At 48.6% G+C, this 25,407-nt stretch overlaps 1 protein-coding gene across 5 annotated transcripts; it reads right to left on the bottom strand.

Annotated features, from left to right (window-relative positions):
- Positions 1-2,060: 2,060 nt before the first annotated feature.
- On the bottom strand, positions 2,061-23,668 carry LOC118288349 (axin-2-like). Of its 5 annotated transcripts, none has more exons than XM_035614353.2 (11): positions 23,493-23,668; positions 15,793-16,710; positions 13,678-13,809; positions 10,965-11,067; positions 9,030-9,170; positions 8,396-8,928; positions 8,125-8,301; positions 7,784-7,999; positions 7,546-7,680; positions 6,604-6,771; positions 2,061-3,759 (listed from the first exon to the last, which is right to left on the bottom strand). In XM_035614353.2, the coding sequence occupies exons 1-11, from the start codon at positions 23,651-23,653 to the stop codon at positions 3,633-3,635; spliced, it is 2,811 nt and encodes a 936-aa protein (XP_035470246.2). In that variant the 5' UTR covers positions 23,654-23,668; the 3' UTR covers positions 2,061-3,632. The 5 variants fall into 5 exon arrangements, with proteins under 5 accessions (XP_035470246.2, XP_035470249.1, XP_035470248.1 ...); XM_035614356.2 differs by lacking the exon at positions 23,493-23,668 and adding an exon at positions 18,151-18,551; XM_035614355.2 differs by lacking the exon at positions 23,493-23,668 and adding an exon at positions 17,643-18,020.
- Between the last annotated feature and the right edge of the window lie 1,739 nt (positions 23,669-25,407).

Raw genomic sequence — 25,407 nt, forward strand, 5'->3', positions numbered from 1 at the left:
TATCTCAGGTTGTTTTTTTTAAATCAGCCAACGTTTTTTGTTCCTACCCATTGAATTACCAGTGAGCGACGTGAGAAACTGCCGCTGCGCCCCGGACCTCCAGGAGCTCCCACTTTTTTCAGAATTCGCGTTGCGAAGGCACCTGACTGACAACATCCTGCTGAGCTTTTCATATGCGAACGGCGAATGAAAACAGCTAGAGATGCAGTTAAATGCTTGTTTGTCCGACTAATTTTGACTTTGCTTTAAAAAGACCTGGGTGGTTATTCACAGTCAGACCTGTTTTTGGATATTTAGATGCTTTTCCCTCCGGGTGAGTCACTGATGATCTTCAGCAGTTCGGCTACAGAAGTGGCCACGTTGCGTAACCTTATGAAAAGATGGAAGTCCTACAAATGCACAAGCAAACTCCCCTTTGTCAACGCACTTACCACCAACCTTCCGATGTCCCTAAATCTTCATACCCACCTCCTCAAAAGCACCTTTGCGTTTGAAAAGCCGCCTTGGAGTCTGAACCCAGTGCGCTCTTCAAAGAAGATGACCCCATCTAAAATAGCCCTGCACACAAAGATCGCTTCACACGGCTTTGTGACGGCGGAGCGCCACGGAGCGCGAGCCCCTTACTTGTGAAGAGTCCACAGGATGGCCTTCAAGTGTATGCACTGACCTTTGCTGATGAAAGGACTGAAAATGGTATTTTAACAATATCATGATGCCCTTTCGATATGAAAGGCAGCATTAGAGACACTCTTAGCTCACGGAACTTAAAAGGAGAGAGGGTGGCGGAGGAATGTGGTGTGCAGAGTGTGAAGCTATATAGCCATTACATATTTAAATTCATTTTAAGTAAGAGTGTCTTGTTGAACTCTGTGATCCTAGATATGTTCCTTTGCCTCTGCGGGGTCCCAGCTGACGATGTGCTGAGAAAAAAAGATTTGCAAATGCTGGACAGAATTAATTTCATGAGCCGGTGATTATTTTCTGTTGTCAATAAATAAAAATGAAAACTAATGAGGGGGTGATTCATTCAATAAGCGCCGTCTCTTCGGCCAAAGTCTGATCGAGCTTGTTCGTCTGCGTCATACACTTCTATTCTTGTCCAAAGAAAATTGAGCCAAAACATTTGCTGAAAACTAGTGTACAGGTGTTTTAAGAAATTACAGAGGATAATTAAAAACATTTTACATATATTTGTGACCTATTTCACTAGTTATCCGGCTGAGAACAACAAACTCGGTCGAGACGTTGGAAATAAAAAGCGCAGACTCTCACCACTCTTATACATTAGAGGGTTGACTTTACGACCAAGACTGTACAAAAGCAATTCATCATATGGACGTCCCAAAAGCGTCTCATCTCGAAAGGACTTCTGGTCTGTAAATTTGGAAGATTTCTTGATTTGTCTTAACTCAAAAAACAATTGATATATCATATTGAAACCTTTTTCATGCTTCTATAAATGTTTACCTTTAAAACAGACTTGAAAATATGAGAACCTTTCCCTTTGAGGACAGGATTTGAGCTCAAAACATTTCCCTCCCCCAGACTGACGGATGGTTTTATACCATTAACTTTCCTCCATGCTGTAGTCTGGTATCGTCTATTCACTGGGACCTTAATTGGGTCTGAGCAAAAGAGCAAATTACACTCACACAGACCATAGAGTGCCACAGGAGGCCAAATGGTTTATCGTGTAAATAGCTGGGAACTTGTACTTATGGCACATATTTGCCACATGTCTCATTAACACACACTAAGATGCGCTCTCTCTCCCGCCCCTCCCTCCTCGCGCTAAAACACGCGGAGGCTCTGGTGGCCAAATTAGTGCTGCATGTTTTAATTTACTCCCTGCTGAAAATTAAGAGCTGATAATGGATGTAAATCTGGCAGATTTCTCACCGGATCCAGCGAGTTGCACACTCCACAGCGGGGTGTGTGGTGAAGTTTGTCTTAAACACACACACGCACACACACACGCAAACACACCAATTAAAGCTAGAAAAATAAAACATATAACACCCAATCACAAGGCACACGCAGAAACACAGGAAGACATTTGCTAATTTGAAAAATAGAACATTTTAATAAAGGCTACATCTCTTCATAATTACAATAATTAAAGTACCGAGGCATCTTTTCAACGGAGCTCTAGTGAACGCATAATTTACAGTTTACAAGTGGAGCCGAGGAAGCCATGAAAAATATTATAAAACATAAACATGATGAAACGGATACTAGAAAGGCATAAAAATATCTTTTCAACATAAGGCCCCTTGAAAAAACCAAGGGAGTAAAAGGACCCTGAAAACTGGGTAACACACGGCAAGAATCCATGTAGGCACAGCTCCTGTACTCTATTAAAACACTATGGACATAGTGTATAATCACCACCATCATCATTATCATCATCTGCAGCTCATAGTGCAGGCTTCAAATACACACAGAGTAATCCTGGTCAAAAGCATCTCAGTCACACATAAGTAAGCACATTGGGGAGCACATCGTAGAGCTTTTTGTTGGTAAATATCACGGTGGGTGTAAACACATTTTGGGGACTCTAGGACCTGTTCAGGGCAGTTTCCTCTTTGTAAAATACAGAGGCTATATGTGCGATGCCTGCGCCGCTGAAACAAAGGCACTAAGACGCGAACAGATCAAGGCCAGCTGGGCACAGGCCCAGAGTTGGGAATTAAACATTAATAGCAGTTTTCATAGTAGGGGCCCTTCGGAGCAGATGGGGGACACGGCCACAAATAGCACTGTAGTAGTAAATATATCATCAGACTTTCAGTGACAGAGAGCTGTTCTCAAAGCTTCGGCAGTGAACTCTCTCCAGCCAGGAGATCAGAGACGTCCCGTTAAGTCTCTGGAACAGGAGTTGGGAGTTTTTGAAGAGGTATTTTTTAGGTTAACAGATCAATATAATAGGCCAAAAATGAATACAACCATTTCCTTTGCTCGAGAAACTGATGCTCAGAAGGGGAAAGGGGGGGAAAAAAAATCAAAAAATCACGGATGTGGAAATTGGAGAAGTTTCTCCAACTCCAAGCAGCTTGTCCATGGCAGAAGAATCGGCTTGGGGGGCAGGGATATCTTCAATAAATAGCAATATAAATCTTTACACAGCAATACAAGCATCACAATACAATGCAATGTACATGTATATCTGCATATACATATTAGGGATGTGCTAGCGGGGGCCAGTGGGCGGACGCTGGCACGGGCGGGGTCAGGGAGGATGTCAGTCTCAGATTTAAAACCCACTGCCCCAATTTCTGGACAAGTGGTCATTCACCTAAAGTCTTGAAAATGTTATCCTCTGGAACCACGGTGATGTTTCAGTCCATCAACACAACACAGTCCATCATTTTTTTTCTCCACTTCAAGGCGGGCTTGTTCACATGATAGTCCTGCAATCGCTCTGACTTGTCCTAATTCCGATTCCTTCTCCACATTCGGTCCAGTCCGTTTGCCATCGACGACGTTCCTTCAGTCAGCATCTCCGGTCCTTTAGTCTTAGCTTAAAGAGACACGTGCTTTTTGTGTACGCGAGCACATGGAGGAGTACATCCACAGGAGGTGTGAAGCGTTTCGTTGGCGGTTATTATTCCACAACACGGGCGGCGGCGGTCTCACTCCATCCTCTCCACCTTGCCCAGGATCTTGCCTTCGTACGTGGGCAGCAGGGAGCCGTCGTCGGACACTTCCTCGAACACTGCACCACACTCGAACTCATCGCTGGCTTTCTTGAAGTAGTACCTGCAACACAGAGACATGAGGGTTAACACCGGAAGCAGGTTTTTCTTTCACGACAACAAAGTATGATTCACAACTATATTAAGGGCGAACTTTTCAACATCGAACTTCATTTCCAGCATCTGCACATGATGCTGGAAACAGACCAGGCTACAGGCTAACTTCCTTTACTCCCACTCTACTTGACGCACTTCCTTTCCTCTTTCTCTGTCATTCTAACACAGGCCAATTAGGCCCACGTGCTAATGACGGGGTCCTTTGACAAAGACTGAAAGTTTGGGTGCCTGCAAGTCTGCCCGTCATTACCCCCTCCGACTCCGACGCAGCCACTCACGCACATGTTAGAAGGCACAGGGCTTTCACTCGACCCTATTTCATTATGACGTTGACAAAGACAAGAACAGAGACAATATAGAGGAGGAGGAGGAGGAGACAGAGCAAACAGTACACCGTGTCCTTCCTTACCCCGGCCGAACGCGTGAGCTCTCACTGAGAGCTATAGGAAGGGCAGACGACTGACAACTTTCTATTGGTGTTGAAAAAGAAGGAAGAAAAAAAAAAGAAATCTAAGGAGGGGCTTCTTGTCAGCCATGACTTCACTGGGCCATTAATGATGCAACCCCCCATCCTCTTTTGCAGAGGAAGAGAAACCAGCAGGGGTGCGTTTGTTAGAGGGAGGGGAGGGGGGCGTCTCAGAATCAACTCATTAACTATGTAATGGAAAAATGCCTCAATTCGCTCCATGTGTGGGGTGACTGGAATGTTTGTGTGTGTTTGTGAGACTTTGGTTTTTAACGAGACGAGGGGCTGACAAAGCCGAACATGCAATACTTATAAAACGAGAGCTGTAGTCTTAAAAAAAACAAAAAACATCCTCGCTAAGAAGGTGCCTGTGAGTGCACACGTGCTCCAGTCAGCACGAGGGTGGTCACTAATAAAAAGCAGCTACATTTGAAATACAGGAAGGCTTCAACTAAGTGGAAGACAAGAGGTTTCTCTGAGGAACATGAGGAGAGTTAATGAGACTAAATAGATAAATAAAATGGCATGAAAGAGCACAAGACATGCCTGATAATTGTATCCTCCTTTCCAATCTGGAGGAGGAAGGAAAAAAAAAGAAAAGTTGAGCCGTCCTTCTCTTTAAAAAAAGAAAAAGAAAACCTTCAAAGAGCCATGATCTTTTTTTTTTTTTTTTTTTTTTTTTTTTTGCTGAGAGAGACAGACAGAGACAGAGAGAGCCTGAATTTCCACTGGAACATGTTTTATGTGGCTAGATCTGTTTTTCCCCCCTTCTCCTCCTCGACTTCTCTACGTTCACACTGACATCTGGCACCAATATCGTCTGGCAGGGCCCGGCAGTACTGTTCTTTGTTGAACCGCTGCCATGTCGAAATGACCCAACTCCACACATTCTCTGGCTGCTATTAAAGCACCGCGCAGCTCTCTTTCCAAAAAATGTGGATGGTATGACACAGGAACTGAGATGGCGAGCCAGAGAGAGAGAAGAAGAAGAAGAGGAAGAGGGGTGAGGTGGGGGGAGGCACAGACAGATGTGAGGAGCTTGGAGCTAAGTGCATGTCACATTTGTTGATCCCAAAACACTGCACACATCTGGAGGAGGACATTTGAAGGAGTTCCTTTGCTTTTTTTTTGCCCCCAAAATTGTTTGATACCTATAATTATTAACACAATACTCAACTCGTGCTTATCCCGGAGACCGTGGCCGCCTAAACAATACGCGTTTGATCTTTTCCCTTTAGTGCCCACTGGTAAGACGCAATCAAAGTAAAATCTCACTGTGCAAACACACACTGCTGCGGCGCGGCCTCAGCCGGGGCCCTGTAGTACGGCAAACAAGCGGATCTGGCCGTTAACAATCCGCCTTTCAAATATATCCATAAAATGATTACAACATGTGTAAACATTGTGTGTGCTCAACACAAGCACATTCATGCATGCACACATACACACACACATACTAGAGCAGGAAGAGAAAAAAAGAAAAAACAAACCCCTGATAGCATCAGTGAAGAATTTGCACGCTGGCCATTTGTGTGAGTCTTTGTTGGTTGAAATGAAAGGGGCCGGGGCTTCAAAGCTGTGTGTATTAAGTGTGCCTAAGCATGGAAATCAATACCAGATGGGACCCAAATCGCTGCAGTTCAAACTCTCCCACTAACCCCCGCTCCACCCAGCCTCCATCCCTCTTGTCCTTTCCTTTTCATTGCACCCCCCTCCCCAAGAGAGAGAGAGAGAGAGAGACACACACACACACACACACACACACACACACACACACCCCACAGAGGCCTTATAACTGTTTGCACACACATTGAAACAAACACTGATAAACACAAACATGTATGAAGCACATTCAAAGTGAAGAGAAACTATAACGTGGACCAAAATTCTTGACCTTGAATCTTTGCGTCTAGCGAACATTAGACACAATCGCTTCAGTTTTCAGCGCCGCAGCGTGAGACTCCAACAGTTTCAATTGCTTCAATTGTCTTAAGATGTCACCACATCGTGATATGACACTAATGATCACAGATTGTTGAGTCATCCTCGCTTCCATGCCATTAAAGATAACTGGGAATTTTTCCTCTAGCCTTTCCTCAACTTCTTTCCCGTGTGATTGCCATTTGGGAAAAAACACAAGTTGCATTATGAATCCAACCCTGTGACCAACTTACCTGATTTAAGTCTGTAAGTCAGTTTGTGTTGTATTTGTGCGAAAAAAGACAACGGTCAACTTCAACAAATTCGTACTTCAATGTTCACTGAAATCACTTTTGTAAAACTCAAAACAATAACCTCTTAGTTTTGAAAGGTCCCTCTACACACCTGTAGTTGCCCTTCTTGCGGAGCTGCTCCTTGAAGTGGCCCAGGGTGAGACTGTGGCTCTTCATGGTCCTCCGGTAGGGGATCTCCTCGCCACAGAAGAAATATGTCACCACCGTCTCGCCAACGCACACCCCGTTGCTTCCTAAACCCTTCTTGCACTCCTTCGTCCTGAAAGTAGACAAGGAGGGACGGACGTGAGAAGGAGCGTGGCACCATAACGTCACTTTAAAAGGCTCATGATCAGAAGAGAAATCGGAAAACGGATCGAAGCTTCTAAGGGACAACGATCTACAACTTGCGGCTACGGAGCACAGGAGACAGCACAAGACTAGAAACACAAACAGAACCGAACTGAAGAATCACACAAGCGAGTGAGTGACCTAGTGCCATCAGCCATGTGCTTGTGTGTTGTGTGTGTGCTTGGAGAAGGGGCACAATATTAACAATTCCCCTTCAGCTATGTCCAAGGCTTTGTAGGCCCACTTCAGAGGAGCGCTCTCTTTGCTAGGCTCTGCTCGCCCCAGCTGACTGCCAGCTCACTGAAGGACAGCCAATAAAAATGATACATATATATGAAAGGGATGTCTCAGTCAGGTGGTGCAGTGACTACATGCTCCCCACAGACACACAACACAAATACACACAATTCATGCAAGGCCTGTATGTACAAAGCTTAAAATAGCCTCTGCAATGGGAGGGGTGGGGGGGGGGTCACCCTCTCTTTTGAGTGACTGTATGTGTAGGCGTGTGTGCATGTGTTATGTGTGGTATTGCACACTCCTTTCTGTCTCCCTACATGTGCAGTGAGCGGCGCCGGCGACAAGAAAGAAGAGTTAAAAGAGTACAAGTACACTGCAAGGTGGAGGCTATGGCTGAGAGGAGGAGGAAGTGGAGCAGAGAGGAGGAGAGGAGGGGGAGGGCAGGACGCTAGAGGCATCGTACTCTTCTGATTGGAGGCCCGGGCTAGCTGCAAGGAGACCGCCTGGGCTGGGATGGGCTAGAGACAGAGGGACGGGCCCCCCACCCTGGACAGGCACTAGGTGGCTCTTCTCTCGCTGGAGACTGGACGTCGAATGCCTGGGCAGAGATCAAACAGAAACTTTAATGCTATGATCAATAAAACTAAAATGATTTTTCCTACATTTACAACACGAGACATCAACCACAATTCTCCTGGCACCTTTGCTTGGTGGTCTTGGTGGAGACCTCCTCCAGTCTGCGACAGGCCTCCTCCAGCTGGGCCAAAGTGTTGGGAGGGGGCAAGGGGGGCATGGCAGGATCTTGGATAAATGGCTGTGCTGGCTGGTGGCTACGTAGGTGGCCACAGCTTCCTCCACCGCCCCAAGTGTGCGTCTGGGTGGAAGAGGCTCCAAAGGATTTCTTGGCGATCTGGGTGCTGCAATGGCAAAAGGACATAAGACAACATGCATCAACAACATGCGATAGTTGGACATTTAAAATAAATCAACATTGGAAACTTATGCGACCTCTTGAGCGTTCCAGGTACTAGCCACTGCTCACCTTTGAGACTTATGCCTGCCCCGCTGTTTACTTTCCAGTATCCACTGCAACACATTTTGAGTGGTGTCTGTTGTGTCGCTGGGCAGCTGTAAAAGCCCACAGTCTTCCATGGACCTCTCTGCTACTCCATCCTCAGCCCCTGAACGACACACGCGTCTGGATAAAGAGCTGGAACGCCTGGGAGGAAGAGGAGGAGAGAATTAGCATCGTTTATATTTGTACAATCAACATACAAGAGTGAAAAATAAACAACGCAGTGCTTGGAACTGACCCCATGGTGTTGTCTGTTGAAACAGCCCCACACGACTCTCTGCCTAGGCTGCGGCTGCGCTGGTAAGGCTGGCACGGCTGACACTCGCCCCTGACAGAGCACAGGCCATGCACCCTGAGGGCTGCCTCTCTTTCAATCTGCTCTTTAGTCTTGGGACTCGCATGGTGGTGAATGTAGTGGTGGTGAATGTGTTTCATGCTCTGTCGGTTTACGAGGGTCCTACTGGGGCCCATGGCCAGAGTGAACAGCCCTGGGTCCGGGCTGGAGACAGATGAACTGGGGGGCCCGGTCCTCACCAGGGCCTTGATTCCAAAGCCTGCGCGGGTGAAGGGCCTGTGCTCTGGGGAGCTTGAGCGAGGTGAATGCCGGACAACTGCCGGGGACTGGCAGCCGGGGGTCTTCAGGACACGGGAGAGGTGTTCATCCAGGATGGCCTGGGGGTCCTCGTCAGAGGAGCCGGAGAGGAGGGTCAAGGGATGGGGGGAGAGCTGGGGAGCACTTCCCGAAATCTCTGTGTCTTCTCTTTCCTCCTCCTGGTGAAACACAAAAAAAGGCATACAAAGTCACCCACTGAGAAAAAAAACAACAACAATCAACGATTTACTTTTCCAGTAAGACCCAAGCTATTACACACCTCCTGGATCTGCTGCAGCCTCTCCTCCAGAGAGCTGAGCGTGTCCTGCTCTCTCTTCAGGCTCTCCAGGCGGGAGATGAGCTTGGCCGCAAACTCTGCCGGCTGCAACGGGACCATCTCCTTGGGAGGACAGCGAGTTCGCTTTGGGAGAGAGAGACATACATTAGCTGTAGAATCCTCCCTCCATGACCAAAGCCCCCGCCCCCCCAACTTCTACAATGACATTCATCCTCCTCTCGCCTCATCTGATTACATATATGGTGGTACTGAACAGGGCACTATCACAGGCACCCAGGACCACGGGGTCATTTTAAGGGGGTGGCATGCATGGTGTATGGTCACGCTGGGCCAGGCCTTGGCTGGCTCCCTCTGTCAGCATCAGCCTGCCTCTTTTAAGTCAGCTCACTTCAAAGACTTCCTCGTCAAATATCAAACACTCAGTAGGGGGAGAATAGGGTGGTGGTGGGAGGGATGGAGGGATAGATAGCTGGGAAGCAGTGGCTTTACATCTAGGAATAAAAGCCACATATCGACAGGGGGTGGAAGAGAACTACAGGGAGGGAAGGATGAGGGATTAAAAAAAATGGGAGAGGTTCAGATGCAGAGATGTGTGCTCGCAGGAGGGCAGAGAAAGAAGAAAATGAAGAGAGGGAAGGATTGGAGGACAGAGATAAAGGTGCCAAAAAGGATGGGAGATCAGAAAGGTTGGGGTAATTTATTCCCCCCCTTGTCACACACTGGGCACCTTTGAGGTACAGTATAGTGACAGTATGAAAATCTGTGTGTGTGTGCACATATTAAATTATTTGCATTTTGCACTGAGGCTTTCTTGATTTTTCTTCCTCATTTTTGTTTCTTGCATCCCTTTGTAGTGGGGATGAAGGGGAGAGGAAGACAGAGAGAAAGGAGGAGCCCGAGGCTGGTGCACCATGGGAATGGCAGCCATCGCCAAAAATCAGACGGGAAACAAAAACAAGAAAAAAAGCAAAAATAGAGCAAAAAGGGGACGGCACGGGGGGAAGAAGTGGCGTAAAAGCCAATCTGTTAATCTTTTTCGTAACACAAGTAACACACTCCTATAATGTTAAGAAAAGCGTTGACATTTTACGTTTATTTTAACAAGCTACTTGTGCGTGATATATTTTCCTATTCTTCTCTCAACCTGAAGTTAGCTTCCATTGAGCCTCAAGCTACTCCCCTCTGACCCACTGAGAACTCACATGACATGCTCAAACTCTTCGCTTAAGTTAGATCCCTCACTTTTAGGGGAGGGGGGCTGGCTGAGTGTGTGTGTGTGTGTGTGTGTGTGTGTGTGTGTGTGTGTGTGTGTGTGTGTGTGAGGGAGGGGGGTGCAATGGAAAAAAAAGGGGGCCAGCTCTGTTGGAAGTTGTCACTTCCCTGTGCTTTTGCTCCATTCATCCTTGGATCAAAGCGCTGCGTGTGTGTGTGTATGTGCGAGTGAATGTGTCTGAGTATCTTTGTGTTTTTGTTGGGGAAGTTGGCTGATTCCAGAGCCCTCGGGATAAAGCGGCAGAGATCTTCCTCATCTCTGCCTCTTCTCCATATTTACAGCATCAGTGGGGAAGAAAAACCCTGGTGTGTTCCAAGCGCCGCGGCGATAAACAGCTTAGAGACCTCCCCGTTTCCCGCAGATTTCAAGGAACCCTAATGGGGGTGTAGGTGACACCAAAGGTAGCGAGGGGGCTGGTGTTAGCATGTGTGTGTGTGTGTTTGTGCATGTGTATGTGATAGTGGGAGGCTGGGTCTTTGACGTTACTCTTTAGATCTTTGCTGGTGTTGTTGAACTGCGAATACAGTTTGTGCAGTACTATTCATAGAACCAAGAGAGACCCGGAACAGAGGGTGGTATGGAAATTAGACTGCGACCCAGGTTCAAAAAGACTTCTGAGTGTGTGTGTGTGTGTATATACTTACAGGGAAAGCAGGCAGAGAGACTTGGCTGTTCATCCTCATGTTGCGGTGCATCTCTCTGTGTAGCTGTTTCTTGGAGCCCAGTTTATACGGAGGAATGCCATCTCTGGGGGTGTGCACACAGATCACAAAGGTCAATTACCCAATCAGATACATCATTAAAGACCAAACAGACATTCAGGAAGAAGCTTGTTGGCCGACTCACTAGATCAAACAGTTCGAGCCAGAAGAAATCTAATTTATTAATTCTCCCATCAATTTTTTTCTATCTTTTAATCTGAGAACAAAGAAGACACTCAGAGGTAAATTATGCCAGCATTTCCGTTCTTGTTCGCGTGTTGGAGCAGAATGGGGAACGTGGTTGTGAGCAAAGTGGTGAGAGGTTTGGTTTGCCCCAGAAATGACACTCATTTTCAGCTCTGGCTTCAGCATCGCACCGGGCACCCTGCTGGTCAATTCCTTCCAACACTACCTAAACACCCCCCCGCCCCCCACAACAGGATATCGTCTCACCTACTGGATATACTCTATTTCATTTGGGCAAGTGTAGGAGTCTGGGTAGAGCGTGAAGGGGAAATTATAGAACATGTTCACCCGCTTGCTGTGAATTCTCCGGACATTGACCTGCTCTATTCACACGTGGGCTCAATCGGACATTACACAGACTTTACACGAGGGAGCTGGCAGGGTAAATTCCCCTTTTAAAGTCCGGTTCAAATGATTCAGACACTTGTGTCCCACATACAGCTCCTTCCAGCTGAGGTCTAGAAATGTTCAGGGTTGCACAGTACATGTGTGACAGCAGCTGGGATGTCAGCATTAGCATTCCCCTGCTGACTTTTCTACTGAGCTGAGGACACTGTTAGCATTAGATACTCATTCTACTTATTCAAAGTGCTGCTGCGGGATGGGACCCAAGGGCGTAGTCAACCTGGTTAAATCCATCCAAGGGACTGAACGGCTGACTGGCGAAAAGATGAAATCAAACAACAAACAGCGAAGCTCGAGCTTCAAACAGAAGCGCTTGACAGTGTGAAACAGTGTCTTTTCTCCCATGCTAAACAGCAGTTTCCCGGTGACCTAGCCTAACTGAGGAGCACTTTTTCCACTTTTGCTTTGAAATGCCACAGTCATGCGCATAAGCAACCCCCCCCCCCCCCCCCAAACACACACACACACCCCCAATCTTCATTTGGCAAGCGCAGCCAGCCTCTGATCTCTGCACATCAAAAGGCTGGTTTGTAAGATAAGGTAATGTTTGAAGTCTACGCAGCTGCATTCCCCAGCGTCCAAGCAAATCCATAAATAAGATATAAGCAAAAATCCCCCCTCCGACACTGTCTTTCTATTCCCACCCAGCCGCCTCCTCCCCCGTTGCTTTTTCCCTTTTCTATTCTTTTCTTTATCTGTAAATGAGATTCAAATGTTTATGGGTCCTTTTCAACTGACCTAAAGAGAGGCAGATATCTGATCCAGGACAGTGCGGGCGGGAACTGGAGAGAGAGAGGGAGGGAGGGGAGGGGTCATCGCTGTGGCCAGGGCTTTGTCACTGCACTGGGTCAAAGTACAGCAGAATAGGACTATATTGGCGTCGGCTCCTTTGAAGCTGGGCTTGCTAGAGATATGCCAGAGCAGAGGGCTCCGTGTTATAAAGGAAAAAAAACCTCTTTATAGCTGCCATATTTACGTGAGGCCCAGCACACTGGTGGCTCCAGACAATATCAGTGTCCCAGTCTTTAAGTATCTTTATCTTGGTCCTCTCGCTCGCCATTTCACTGACATCATCCCGCACAGGCCTTGACACCTCCCGTGTGAGATGAGGTAAAGAGAAACTTGCACCAAGATATTTTCTGCTTTCCGTCCAAACGCAGCTGACCTGAGCACTCCTGGCCTTGAGCTGTGCACCGCGCAATGACTTCATGGCACCTTGTCACTCGTGAGACACGTGATTACGTCAAGCAATCCTTCAGGGGAACGAGGCCCTGAGCATGTACACAGTTGAGCACAAGCCATGTGTGGACGGCTGCTTTGAGTAATACATTTGTGCTGAAACAATTAGTCAATCTTTAGCTGATTAATTGACAACAATTTTGCAAACAAATACGCCAAATGTTTGCTCAATTTAAGTTTGAAATTCAAAATGTGAATAGTTTCATCATTTTCCATTTCATTGAAAACTAAATATCTTTGTTGTTTTGAGATTGTTGCTCAGACAAAACTAGTCTGCATTGACTCCATGCATTTTTCACTAGTTTCTAACATTTTTGTAGATTATCAAATTATACATCAGTACTAATAGCCTGTACATTAGCTGCTTTGTGAAACTATCTCACAGACAACATGTCTACTGATGCACTAAATGTAAAGCCTCTTTACAATGCATCAACTCACAGTAAAGAGTTATTTTAGAATATATGGAGGGGGCCTGGCACTGACTCATGCCGTATCCTGGCTGCCCCAGTGTCTTCGAGTGTTTTCAAGGGGCCACAACTAACAAAGATTTCCACTATAGGAAACCATTCTTCCAGTTAAGAGCTAAGACTCAGTCAGCAGAAGGTCGGAAGGTGTGACTTGATTCATTTCATTTATATTGAGTTCCACAGCAACCTTGTTTCATATTCCTGAAACATCCTTTTGTGCTGGCATTCTCTCTCTCTCTCTCTCTCTCTCTCTCACATATACACTCATGTACAGTGTTTGGTTAATATCCACTTACACACTGCTGTCAGTCACGGACATGGCGTCGTCGGTCAAAGCGTCACTGGACACCTCGCTGTCATTGGTGCTGCTGACGGGGGCGAAAGAGCCCATGTGGCAGGGGTTGAGCGGGTCTCCTCTCTTGTATGATCTGAGGAAGTGACACAGAGATCAGATCGATGCTAATTCAGCACTCTGAGACAACATCCAACAGTTGGGTGACATTAAGTTTTCTACTTTCTGAGGAGCGGATTGATCTACAATGAAGAAGGTGTGGGTGTGTGTGTGTGTGTGTGTGTGTGTGTGTGTGTGTTTGTGTGACTGCAGCCTGTAATGAATGAATATGACTGGCTGGTCTGGGGTCAGGCAACGTCCTCATCGAAATACAAGTTCATTCGCGTTGGGAAAAGCATTTTGTTTTTCCCTCATGTCTTCTTAAACAGCCTACAATTTCTCTCTTTCCAATTCTGCCTTTCACACTCACTCTTTCCTCAGCATACGTCTCCCGCTGTGTGTGTGCATTCTTGCCATGGTACAGGAGGAGAATAAAAGTGTGTGTGTGTGTGTGTGTGGGGGGGGGGGGCAAAAAGGAAAAAAATATATAGAGCGGAAGCATGAGTGTGTCAGAGAAGGAAAGAAAGGGAAGAGGGAAAAAAGAGGGGAGAGAGGTGGGGTCTTCATAAGGAGGGAGAGACCCAGCATGACTAAAGCTGTAGGCCCCAAGCTCCAAGCTGACCTTCAGAGGGGCTTGCAAAGAGTCAGGTATTTAACACAGCTGGCCTTGCATTCTTCCCTCCCTGCCTCTCTCTCACCCCCTCATTTAAACTTTCTTCTCCCTCCCTTTCTTTCATGAGGTGCACCCCCTCCCTTCACGCTAGCCCCCACCACCCCTCTGTCCTTCCTTTCCGCTCTCTTTCCCCTCACTTTCGCTCCAAAAGCATGCCTCGTAGTCCCCCATCCCGGAGATTTCAAAAGGAAAGGAAGATAAAAGTGGTGGAGGCGGAGGGGAGAGCAGCAAAGGGGGGGAATCAGAGGAGAATTAACGCAAACAAGGAAAGAGGGAAGAAGAGACTGAGAGGGTTGGGGTCGTGTGTGTGTGTGTGTGTGTGTGGGGGGGTATTTCAGTGTAGCTGCTGCCATTCAGGGTTTGTTTTCTTTCTTTCTTTCTTTCTTAAAAAAAAAAGAAGAGAACCCGAGATGAGAAGAGGTGAGGAGAGGGAAGCGGAAAAAGGAGAAATGAGTTCCACATGTTTTGAATCTGTAAGGTGACAATGGGAGTGGAGATAAAAAGACACCGAGGCGTCATGTCAAAAAGAGGGCTACCCCCCCCCCCCCCCGTGGCCGACGGGCATCGCGCTGAAGAAAGTCTGGGATGTGAACAGCCCACAATCCAGAGAAGAAGGAGCTGTCAGTTTTCTTGGCCCTACCATGTCCCATTGTAGAAGTCAAGCACAACACAACTTTGTGGTTTCGTGCTGCATTAGCAACAGGAACATCAGCCCGTGCCCCAGTGTTCGGCTCTCCTAGTCTCTGGCAATGCATCATAATTCTGACTGATTATTTATGATCACTTCTACTCTATAGGCTAAGAAAAACACTCCAGGATAACTTACATTTTTGGGGGGGATCGTGCATTATCAATCTGATCTTTGCTTCTATTCTTTTAACTGGACAGGCAGAGTCCAAAGTGCCATCTACAGATCTGCTATAGATTACTGTCTGTGCCAAAGGCGTGAGGACAGTGTGGCCGATGCAGGAGGAGGCATAGCTCAGCAATGTCATCATCTATTATTTGCCGGCTGGGGCCGGAGCCAGCCGTGCTCTGAACTTTCCCCCCCAATGGAAGACGATCCCTCGTTCTGCAGAACTATTTCAAAGCCCCGGAAATCCAGGCGAGCGCCAGCAGAGGGCTGCCGCTGGAGATGGCGAGAGGGGCCGGAGAGAGCCAGGGAGTGAAAGACAGACGAGAGCTTTCTAAAAACTTAACAGGGGTGAGGGGGAGATAAAAGAAAAGAGTGTTTTCCACTTGGACACATGCACGAGGAGAACTTTCTAGGCTTGTTGTATATAATGTATGCACCACATGGACTCTAGATCTCAAGCTGAGTGGAGTTCAGAAGAGCTGCGGACGTACCTGTACCCCCCCTCCAGCACCTCCACCGCCCTCATGGACACGGGGGCCCGGTGCACCTTGGCCGACAGTCCAACCAGCGCCTTGGCTTTGAAATCGCAGCTCCACACCTCCTCCTCGTTGAGCGTGGGCAGGTATCCACACACAACCCTCAGGTCGCCCAGCCCGCCGGAGGGGACGTGGCTCGGGTTCTCCCCCCCGGTCCTCACGTACTCCAGGTAAATGTCAGAGGTCAGGAACATCTGGTAGGCGCTCTCCTCCATGTCGGCTTGGATCTCGGTCTGCGCCTGGTCGAACATCGCCGAGTCGATGTGCTGCTTCTTGATGTTGTCCCGGATGAAGGTCCTGGTCGCGGGCTTGAGCTGCCTGGCGACGACGCTGCTGTTTTCGATGTAGCGCTTGTAGATTGCTTTGGCGACCCTCTGCGTTTTGGCGTCCTTGAGGTCCATCTGCCGGAAGCCATTGCAGGCGAACCAGAAGTCGAGCGTGTCCACGCACTTCTCGCGCCCCAGGAAGGTCCTGAACAGCAGGGCACCGTCCTGGTCCCCGAGCAGGGAGTGCAACGACTTTGTCCACCGGGAGAGCGGCGAGTCCGGGGAGGCGCTGCCCTCCGGCTCGCCGAGTCCGTCCTCGTTCCTCCGCGCCGACGCGCCGAGCAGAGCCGACCTGGGGAGCTCCGCGGCTCGGATCATTGCGAGTTTGCCGGGGCAGCGGGGCGCCTCGCCCTCCTCCCCGGGCACCGGGGGCCGGGGAGCATCTTCTCGGAAACTGCCGGCGACGTGGTCCATGAGCGCCCGGCTCATGGCTCCGAAGGCAGCGGGAGGGAGCCGCTGTGTTGTCCGCCTCCGCTGAGCCTCCACTGGGATCGCCTCACTCTCTGCGGGCGGCGGGGGAGCTTCTCTCCGGCTGCCCGTCTTCTCCCTGGAACACAAAGTATCGATCTCATCAAAACCAGCTCCGCCACAACTTCAAAGGCGCAGTGAGAGTCGGTTTTTTTTTTTCTTCTCTTCTTCTTCTCCCAGTGACTTTTTCAGAACGAACGAAAAAAAGGGAAAGACGAGGCGAGTTCAGAGGAAGAAGAAGAAGAAGAAGAAGAAGAAGAAGAAGAAAGAGCATCTGAAGAAACGCTGCAGCTGCAGCAGCATTACGTAAACAGCGACGCTTCACATCTCAACCTGGGATGTGATTTGGACCGAGACGCGGTCCACCAGAGGATGGAGCAGCGGGACTCCAACCCGGACCCACGCCGTCTCCCGATCGGCCACACGAGGGGAAGTATTTACGGGGTAACACCGTTAATAAGTCCTCGATCCAGCCGAATGCCAGAGCATTACGCGCGGACACCGGCTCCGCGTGGACGCTTCCGGATCCATCCGATCGACGGCTGCTGTCAAAGAGTTGCAGCCTGGCTCGCCCCGCTGCAGAGAGCAAACACATGTCTTGCCCCCCCCCCCCCCCCCCCCCCCCCACTTCCACCACGTCGCCAGCTTCACGTCTCACCGCGAGCGTGTGAACATCAAACCGAGGAGCTGAACCCGGACGACGCGCTGATGTGGGGCTACATACTCTACTGCCTGCTGCTGGCGCCGAGTGTGTGTGTGTGTGTGTGTGTGTGTGTAGTCTACTACTCGCGAGGCTTTAACGCGCTCGGGATGTTTCGAACATCCAGATGTTGTTCCATTTACGCACGGATTACGAGCAGCTTGTTACACATGACCGCAAACGCATCGGCGCTGCAGCGTACCAGCGGCCGATGTGTCACATCGCAGATGGACAGAGGTGACACTCGGTTCAACTGGTCAGAGACAGTAAGAGAAGAGAGAAACACCGCTACAACTCAAGCCCCGAGCTACCTGTTCAAAATCATATTCCACGACACTTACGGACCACTTGAACTTCGCACGATCACGTAAATCCCGGAGTCCCCCCCCTGTAATAAAAGTTTCTTCACTGGCACATTCACGGCGAGAGAAAAAACAAACAAACAAAAAGTAGTCCAACTCCTCGTCAACGTCCAATCCCATGTACACAGTGAGCTCTCGGATGTTGTGGGGGAGGATTTCCACAAAAAGAAACGAGCACTTCTAAGAAAAAGAAGAAAAAGAAATAAATAACTCGACTTAAAGTGAGAAATCCAACCAAAAATGGAAGAAAAGAAAAAGAGAGAGACTTGACAGAAACGCTGCAGAAACCATCCGACACTGGGTTTTTCTGTTGTCTTTAAACGCAACTAAAAGCGGCTCGTTTCCCCCTGAACACTACTTCAAAGGCGAGGCAGCAGCACATCAAAGGGAACTCCAATGGGGGCCAACACACACACACACACACACACACACACACACACTCTCTCTCGAAACTTACCATCGATCCACGAGTCCTTTCCTCAAAAATTAAATTAAAAAACCCCTCCTCCGCTTCGTCTTTTCGTTATCCACGGGATAAAAGGGGAAAACAAGCGCGTATAATCCACAGCAGTGCTCGTCTCCGCGCACAGCCCCGGTCAGGTTGGCGGAGAGAAAAATGCACTCGAGAGGGGAAGTGGGGGGGAAAAAAAGAAAAGAAAAAAGAAACAGCGCTTTTCTCCCTCCTCCCTGTCTCCTCCTCCTCCTCCTCCTCCTCCTCCTGCCGGTGGTTTCAGGCTGCCATGCCGCGCGGCAGGTCTCTCCTGTGGGCGACTCCGACACCGACTGAAGCGAGGGGCTGGAGCGGCGGCGCGCTTCAAACGCGAGGAGCCGACCGCCAGGTCCTGGCAGCGGCATAAAGGACAAATGCGGGCCCGAAAAAACACACACACACACACGCACACTAATAAGTGGCGCGTTAAATTCCCAGAAACACGTCAGAGAGGGCTGCTCGATTCATTTCCTCACACGTGATTGGTTTAAAAATAAATAAATAATGTAATCCACGTATCGCCAATCCGGCTCCCCGGCTCGCGGAGTTGCCTCGCGAGGACCTTATCAAAGACGAGCGATCTGGAGCCGACTCCCCCGAGGCTCCGGAGCGTCAGAAGGAACCGACCCGCCGCCCTAATAGCATTATCGCCACAATCCCTCTGTTGCTGCATCAACTTTAAAGACGCAGGGATCTTTCTGTGTCTCCCCCCCCCCCCCCCAAAACCCGCATAGTTTTCGAGATTAACCCCGCTGGAGTACACACACACACACACACACACACACACACAGTGCATGCACCGGGCGTGTATCAAATGTGTTTGTTTTTTTCTGTCCATATGAATTTGGTTTTATGTAAGAAAGAAGAAAACCTGCAAAAAAAAAAGTGAAGCTATGATTTTTAATCTCCAATGTGCACTCTTTGGAAAGGATGGAGCCACAGATCAGTGTCCCCTGCAGCAGGACTCAAACACTTGATTAAGGAAACTTCTGCAGAACAAAAGTTAGTTTTTTTCCAAATCAGGCACAAAAACTTGCTTTGAAAAAAAAGAAGAAGAAATGCATTCCCATTCCTCATTTAGATGCTGCAGCAGGATATCACAAGTGTGTTGTCACTCCACAGCTCCTACCAGTGGCAACCTTTGGGGCGCACACATCGGCGCCACATTCAAACATCTGCTCAGTGAGGGCGAGTTCCGTGAAGGATGTTATCACATCACTTATGAGACAGAGGAATCACTCCCCTGTGCAGCTCTGTGCTCTGTGCACACTCCTCAACTCACAGCCTGAGATAAGACGGAAACAGAAGTGAAAAGCCCACAGACATTCAATATATATATTCACTGGTGCGACCAGTGAGTTGTTTGGACACTGCGTGTCCTTTATCCGTACCGGACTGGCAACAGTCAATGATGCTGCTAGTGTTTGTAGAACAGAGTCAATAGGTCTTTAGTGATCAAATGAGCCCACCACAGGGGACTCTTTGTACAAGAGGACCGGCTGTGTTCTTGAAAGAGAGACAGTAGTGTGTCTGTGTGTCCTTGTCATCTCAGTGGACAAAAAAAGAGAAAAAAAGTACAGTACAAAGATGCCAAACACTTTGACCAGCCCGCTTGCCAAAGGTGCTGTGAAATGTCCTACCCCCAGATGCCTCGCCTCCCATCAAGGTTAATAAAGAGGAAACCGCTCCTGAAAAGGCCATGATGACTAAGGGATTACTCATCGTTCGAAGGCCACTTTATCGCGCTCAAATCCCGCACGCGACACAAAAACTGTTCCAATCTAAAGCAAATGTCCCAGGAGAGGTTGAACAGCATCGACCCCCAGCCTGAGGTAGCTGTACCCCAGGGTGTGGAGAGAGTGTGGAGCAGCTAAGCTCAATTGAAAGCACTTATGGAGTCATGGATATACGTGGTTGAAACAAATAGTGTCAATGAAGGAGTATACCACACCAGGCTGTGTGGGCATGTCCGACAAAGAGGCAGTGAACCGCTGACGCACAGTACATGTGACATCTGGAACCGTGCCAGATGTGAGACACTAATGACTCAAAGAGTTAACACGAGTCTGCGCAAACACAATTTCTTATCTCATAAAAGCTCATCTACACAGTCTGGGTCTTTTCTGCAGGCACACAGGTCACCGGGATAATATACTGAGCGCTGCCCTGACAATGTCAGCCTTTGTTAACTTTGGAAGGGCCGACGCTGAACTCTGACAGTAAACACACCAGGGTGGAAACCATTACCATGGCGATGGTGTGGACCCCCTGCCATCACCGGGGGCCAGTTGGGCAATCACATCTCTCCCTCTGTCAATCCCCTCTCTGGTTAATGGGAGGTCCCCAGAGGTCGGGTCTTCCCTGCCGCCCCTCGGGAGCTGACCCCGGGTCTGTGACTGGCCGAAGACCAGGGGTGTCCTTGGCTCCTGGCCCTATAAAAAGCCCCTTGAAAGAGAGGGGGGGGGGGGGGGGTTATGGGATGTAACCGTCCCTCTGTTTGGGAAGATATTATTACAGGGACAGCTCAAATTCAGCCCGACTACAAAGAGCACTATAAATAGAGATGGAAGGGCCCACATAAATCACCTGTGGGCCCGATCAATTCTTTAATGTTGACTCTACATACAGAAGGAAATTTAGTAAAAAAGAAATAAATAAAGGTATATAAAGACACCTCCAATTTAAAAACTCAAAGAGGTTTTTACAACTCAGTTATATGGTCTCCTGAGCAACCTTGGTCTGTCGTAACTGCGACCAGCCACCTCAGTAGCAGTCATAAACACTCACGAGAGTGTGTGTGTGTGTGTGTGTGTGTGTGTGTCTACCAGTGCTGTCCTCTCCCGCTCTGTGATCAGTAACTGCTCTCAATTACAGTATTGTGTGCTGTTCCTTTCGGCTTGGGGTTAAACTCTTTGCAGACCCCTTTGAAGTACTCATCCCTTTATCTCAAGCCAGGGCCAAGAATTTGGGGGAGGACAATGGAAAATGAAACCAAGAGGGAAGCTTATGGCAATTATCAACCACGGCCATGAGGAGGAAGTCAGCTCGCACAGACACGGAGCGAGAGAGGGGGGGGGGGCACAGATAAAGAGAGCAGGAGTCGGCCAATGTAGGACAGGGGGTTACTGTTTCAAGTTTGTTTGGTGTGTACACACCCCGGGCAACAACCGGCTGCCAAAAGAGGAAATGGAGGCTACCTCTTCAAAGTAGGTGACAACAGCGGGGACAATGGCCTCTGAAGGGAGCAAGGAGCCGATGAGAGGGGCTGTGTGTGTCGGTGCGGGTGCTGGGGGGTCAACGCGCAACGTAAGCAAGGCCCAAAAGAGGGGGAAGAAGAGGACGGAGGAGAAGGATGGCGGAGGACACGCGGGAGAGAAGTGCTGCTGTCAGCAGAATCAAATGGCACGCAGCAGCGAGAGAGAGAGCATGGGGAAGATACAATTAAAGTGTGGAGTTAAGACGGGCTTTGAAGTTGGACATGGTGCGTAATAACCTTAAAAGTTAAGAAAGGGCAACAATTTGCCAGTTTGTTATGGGGCTGTTTTGAAGGAGGAAGAGAAGGAAGGGAAAAAAAGAAAGAGTGCAAGTGGTGGAGGGTTTGTTTTTGAAAGGGTTCAGTTCGAGGGGAATGAAGTTGGATTTCAAGCACCAATTGCCCCCAGAAGGATGGATGTGTTTGTTTTTTTCTTCCTTTTGCAAAACAGAATGTAAAGTGCGAGTGGGAGTCGGCGCCTACCTGTGCATTTTGATGACGGGGACGAGTGTGAACGATGGAAGAAGGGAAAGAGGAATGCGTCAGAGAGAGAGAGAGAGAGAGAGAGAGCAGGACCGGGAGCGAGACAGGTGAAAGACAAAAGTCCACGCAGGAAGAAGGAGACATGAAACAGGAAGGGAACTGGTGGCGGAGGAGGACAGAGGAGAAATAAGAGAAGCGCTAAGAGAGCGAGAGGGGGTTGTTGTTGTTGAAGGTTATTTATTGGGTTTTTTCCCCTCGTTTTTAATCCCATTTTGCGCTTGACTTTTAAGTCTACCAATGTATAGAAACAATGTCGGATGCACTGTCTAATCCCGTTTGGGCCATGAAGCTCACTCCACACAGACGGTAATGACTTTCATTTCCTCTGCCGCTCGCACCAAAGCACCATGCAGACACTTCACAGGACGGATGCCACTGCTCTGCCATGCTTGACAGGACAGTGATCTCGCTCCGAGTCAGTCTTAACCTGAACCCATGGGCTCCCTCACTCGTCCTTAATCCATCACTTTAACCCCGTCTCCCTCTTTCCTGACTCGGGATCGCAGGGTTCCCGGACTGGTGAGGTGATTAACTTGCTCGTCCATTCAACAGATGCCAGATTTTTATCTCTTTCCCCATTTCCTGTTCCTCCATTAGATGGGGAGAAGGGGGGGTTATCAACAGGGTGAGCGCCATGGCAACACAGAGACATGCTCTGATGAGGGCAGACGGCTCCGAAACCGTCTCACTCCACAAGAGGATTTTCTAACCATGTGTATTACATTCAGACAAGCACCATGTCGGCAGGGATGCTGTTTTCATGGCAGCAGGTAAAGACTCAACTGTCAGTTAAACCCTTGAGATTATGTGACGGTCACACTGGACATCACAATAGATGTTGGGTGTGAGTTTGCCTCTCGCATATGACGAGCGCAGCAGGAGATCGCCCGAGTGAGACGCGTTCACACAGCAACAGGAGCATTTCCGTGACATGCTGTGGCGTCTGGGCAGAGCTCGAAGGGCCCGATCCACCAGTGAGGAGTTCAATGACCCGAGGACGAGTTTACACTCTACAGCCAAACACAATTTCTCCCCTTTATTCTCTGTATAGAAACTAAAATACAATCGTCTTAGGCAGAAAAAGTAATTAAACTAAAGGGATTTAATTTTCTCCAGCACATCTGCGTATGTAGCCTGGTGGAGGAGGCTTTGAAACACAGTGCAGACCACAATGTTAAAATGTAATTGAAAAGTTCAATGTAGAGTTGAATTGTGCAATATCTTTAACTTCTGAAAAAATTCTTTGATCAGCTTTTTGAATCCTCAGATTTTCCGGTGCATGTTGACTGATGTGCAAAGTGAATTCTAGAGATGGCAGAACCACATAGAAGAGTGGACACCAACAGATGAGCCAAAGAGACCAACTCATCACATGAAAAGAGAAAAACTTTATGAATGGCAAAGGCACTTTAGTTAAAATAAGGAGCGTGGCTGCGAGAAATGGAAAGAAAAATGCGAGGCAGAGATAGCAGACACCCAGACAGAGACGTCGGGTCATGCGATGAAGACAAACCTCCCACTCGGTCTTGACTGACTGTCTTCTGTCCCTCTGCTCAACCCACACTGTATCCGACCAGACGGCAGATTCACGGCACAATCGCACAAACGCCGCCTGCTGTGCCCTCTTCTCTTGGGCTGTGTAGCCTCTAACACACAGCCGTGTATCCCTTTCATAGCTCTTGCTGCGTTTGAGTGACAGGGTACCGGGAGAGAGAGGGGGGAAAAGAAGAGGAAAAAAAAAAAAAATCATTGCCATAAATACCGTTATCAACAAAGAGAGAGGGATGGAAGACAGAAGAGGCAGAAAACATGATGGAAGACAGAAAAAATAGCCTCAGTGAAATGCGTGGAGTGTGTTCTGTGTGTGTGTGTGTGTGTGTGTGTGTGAGAAGTGGTGGCGATAAACAGGTTTATTTATGCAAGCAGCGTACAGCAGCCAAACACAGGCCTCCTAGGGTCTGACATCCGACTACAGCTCTATAAAAAGATCCAGTGACACGGCGTGCACACACACACACACACACACACACACACACACACACACACACACACACACACACACACACACACACACACACACACACACACACACACACACACACACACACACACACACACACACACACACACACACACACACACACACACACACACACACACAATGACTTTGTCAATCACACGCTGATGTACAGTGGATCCCAGAAGGCCCGTCGCAGGCGCTCCGAGAGGAGACACGTCACGTGTGTAAATCTCACAAGAGAGGCAGTGAACGACCTCGAATCGCCCCGTTCCACAATTCAGTGGAAATCGCTGCCGCTCTTTGAATTCACGTCCTCAAAAAAACACTCCAACGCCAACGACATCTTACAGGAGGGGGGAAAAAAATAGGAATACTAATGTTTGAAAGCTGGCTCTGCGACTTAAAGAGAGAAAGGGAAACCTCATTTTCCGGTTGATTCCGTTTCGTGCAGCAGTATTTTATTTTTATTTTTTAATCTTGTGTGCACTGTATTTCAAATGGGCCTCTGTGCACTCAAGTCATGTAAACTAGACAAAAGACAAGGAAACAGCCGAGGCTGAAAACATGTAAGGTGTGTCAGTTTCACGCGAACAAGTGTCACACTCTGGCAAAACGCTCCGGTGCGAAGTAAGAACCCGGCGGATGAGTGGAAACCTTGGGAGTTTCCCGACCGGCCCTTAACTGTTGTCACACAACAGTCCGCCAACAGGCTGATGTGCAGATAGCGGAGAGGAAGCCGGGGCTTTGATCCTTAATGGGGCCACGTCGGCCGCGTGGAAATGACATTCACGCCGTGTATTTACACAAGCACAATTATGGATGTTAGTTTTGGTAGCAGACAATCAATTAGAGTGAAACCAGTAAAGGCAATGACACAGAATAAAGGAGAGGTTACGGACGGAGCGTAGCCCGGGTGCAAATGAGCAGCGGGCCTGAGTCCAGGGTAACCTTTATATTTCTACAGCATCAGCAGCTCCGTGTAAGAAAACAAATTGGATCACCGCAACACCTGATTTTCCGGCGGGAGGATTGTGTGGGGCTCCTTCCCACAGTTTATGTGCCGGCTGGGGTGTCTTCGTACGACGTGTCGCCTGAACCGCAGTGTGAAGGCTGATGGATACCAGGTTTACCAGCTGATTGCTCGATGAGGCCTAAACTGTAAGAGAGGCCATCGACACATATCAGTTCCCAGCGCAGTTCTCAATGTCATGCACTGTAAACCTTCTCCAGACACGAAGTCGGGAGTTTTACATTCACATACGAGGAAAAGGCAGCAGGAGATTGTGCGGTTCAGATTTATTCACGACATTCAGGCGAGGACTTTTTCGCGAGCAGCTTCATTCCAGACATAACTTGAATTCTGCTGCGCAATGTGTGAAAAAGATGCATCTGAGAAATCTGCCAGCAG

Source organism: Scophthalmus maximus, chromosome 17 (assembly GCF_022379125.1).
Source record: "Scophthalmus maximus strain ysfricsl-2021 chromosome 17, ASM2237912v1, whole genome shotgun sequence".
NCBI lineage: Eukaryota > Metazoa > Chordata > Actinopteri > Pleuronectiformes > Scophthalmidae > Scophthalmus > Scophthalmus maximus.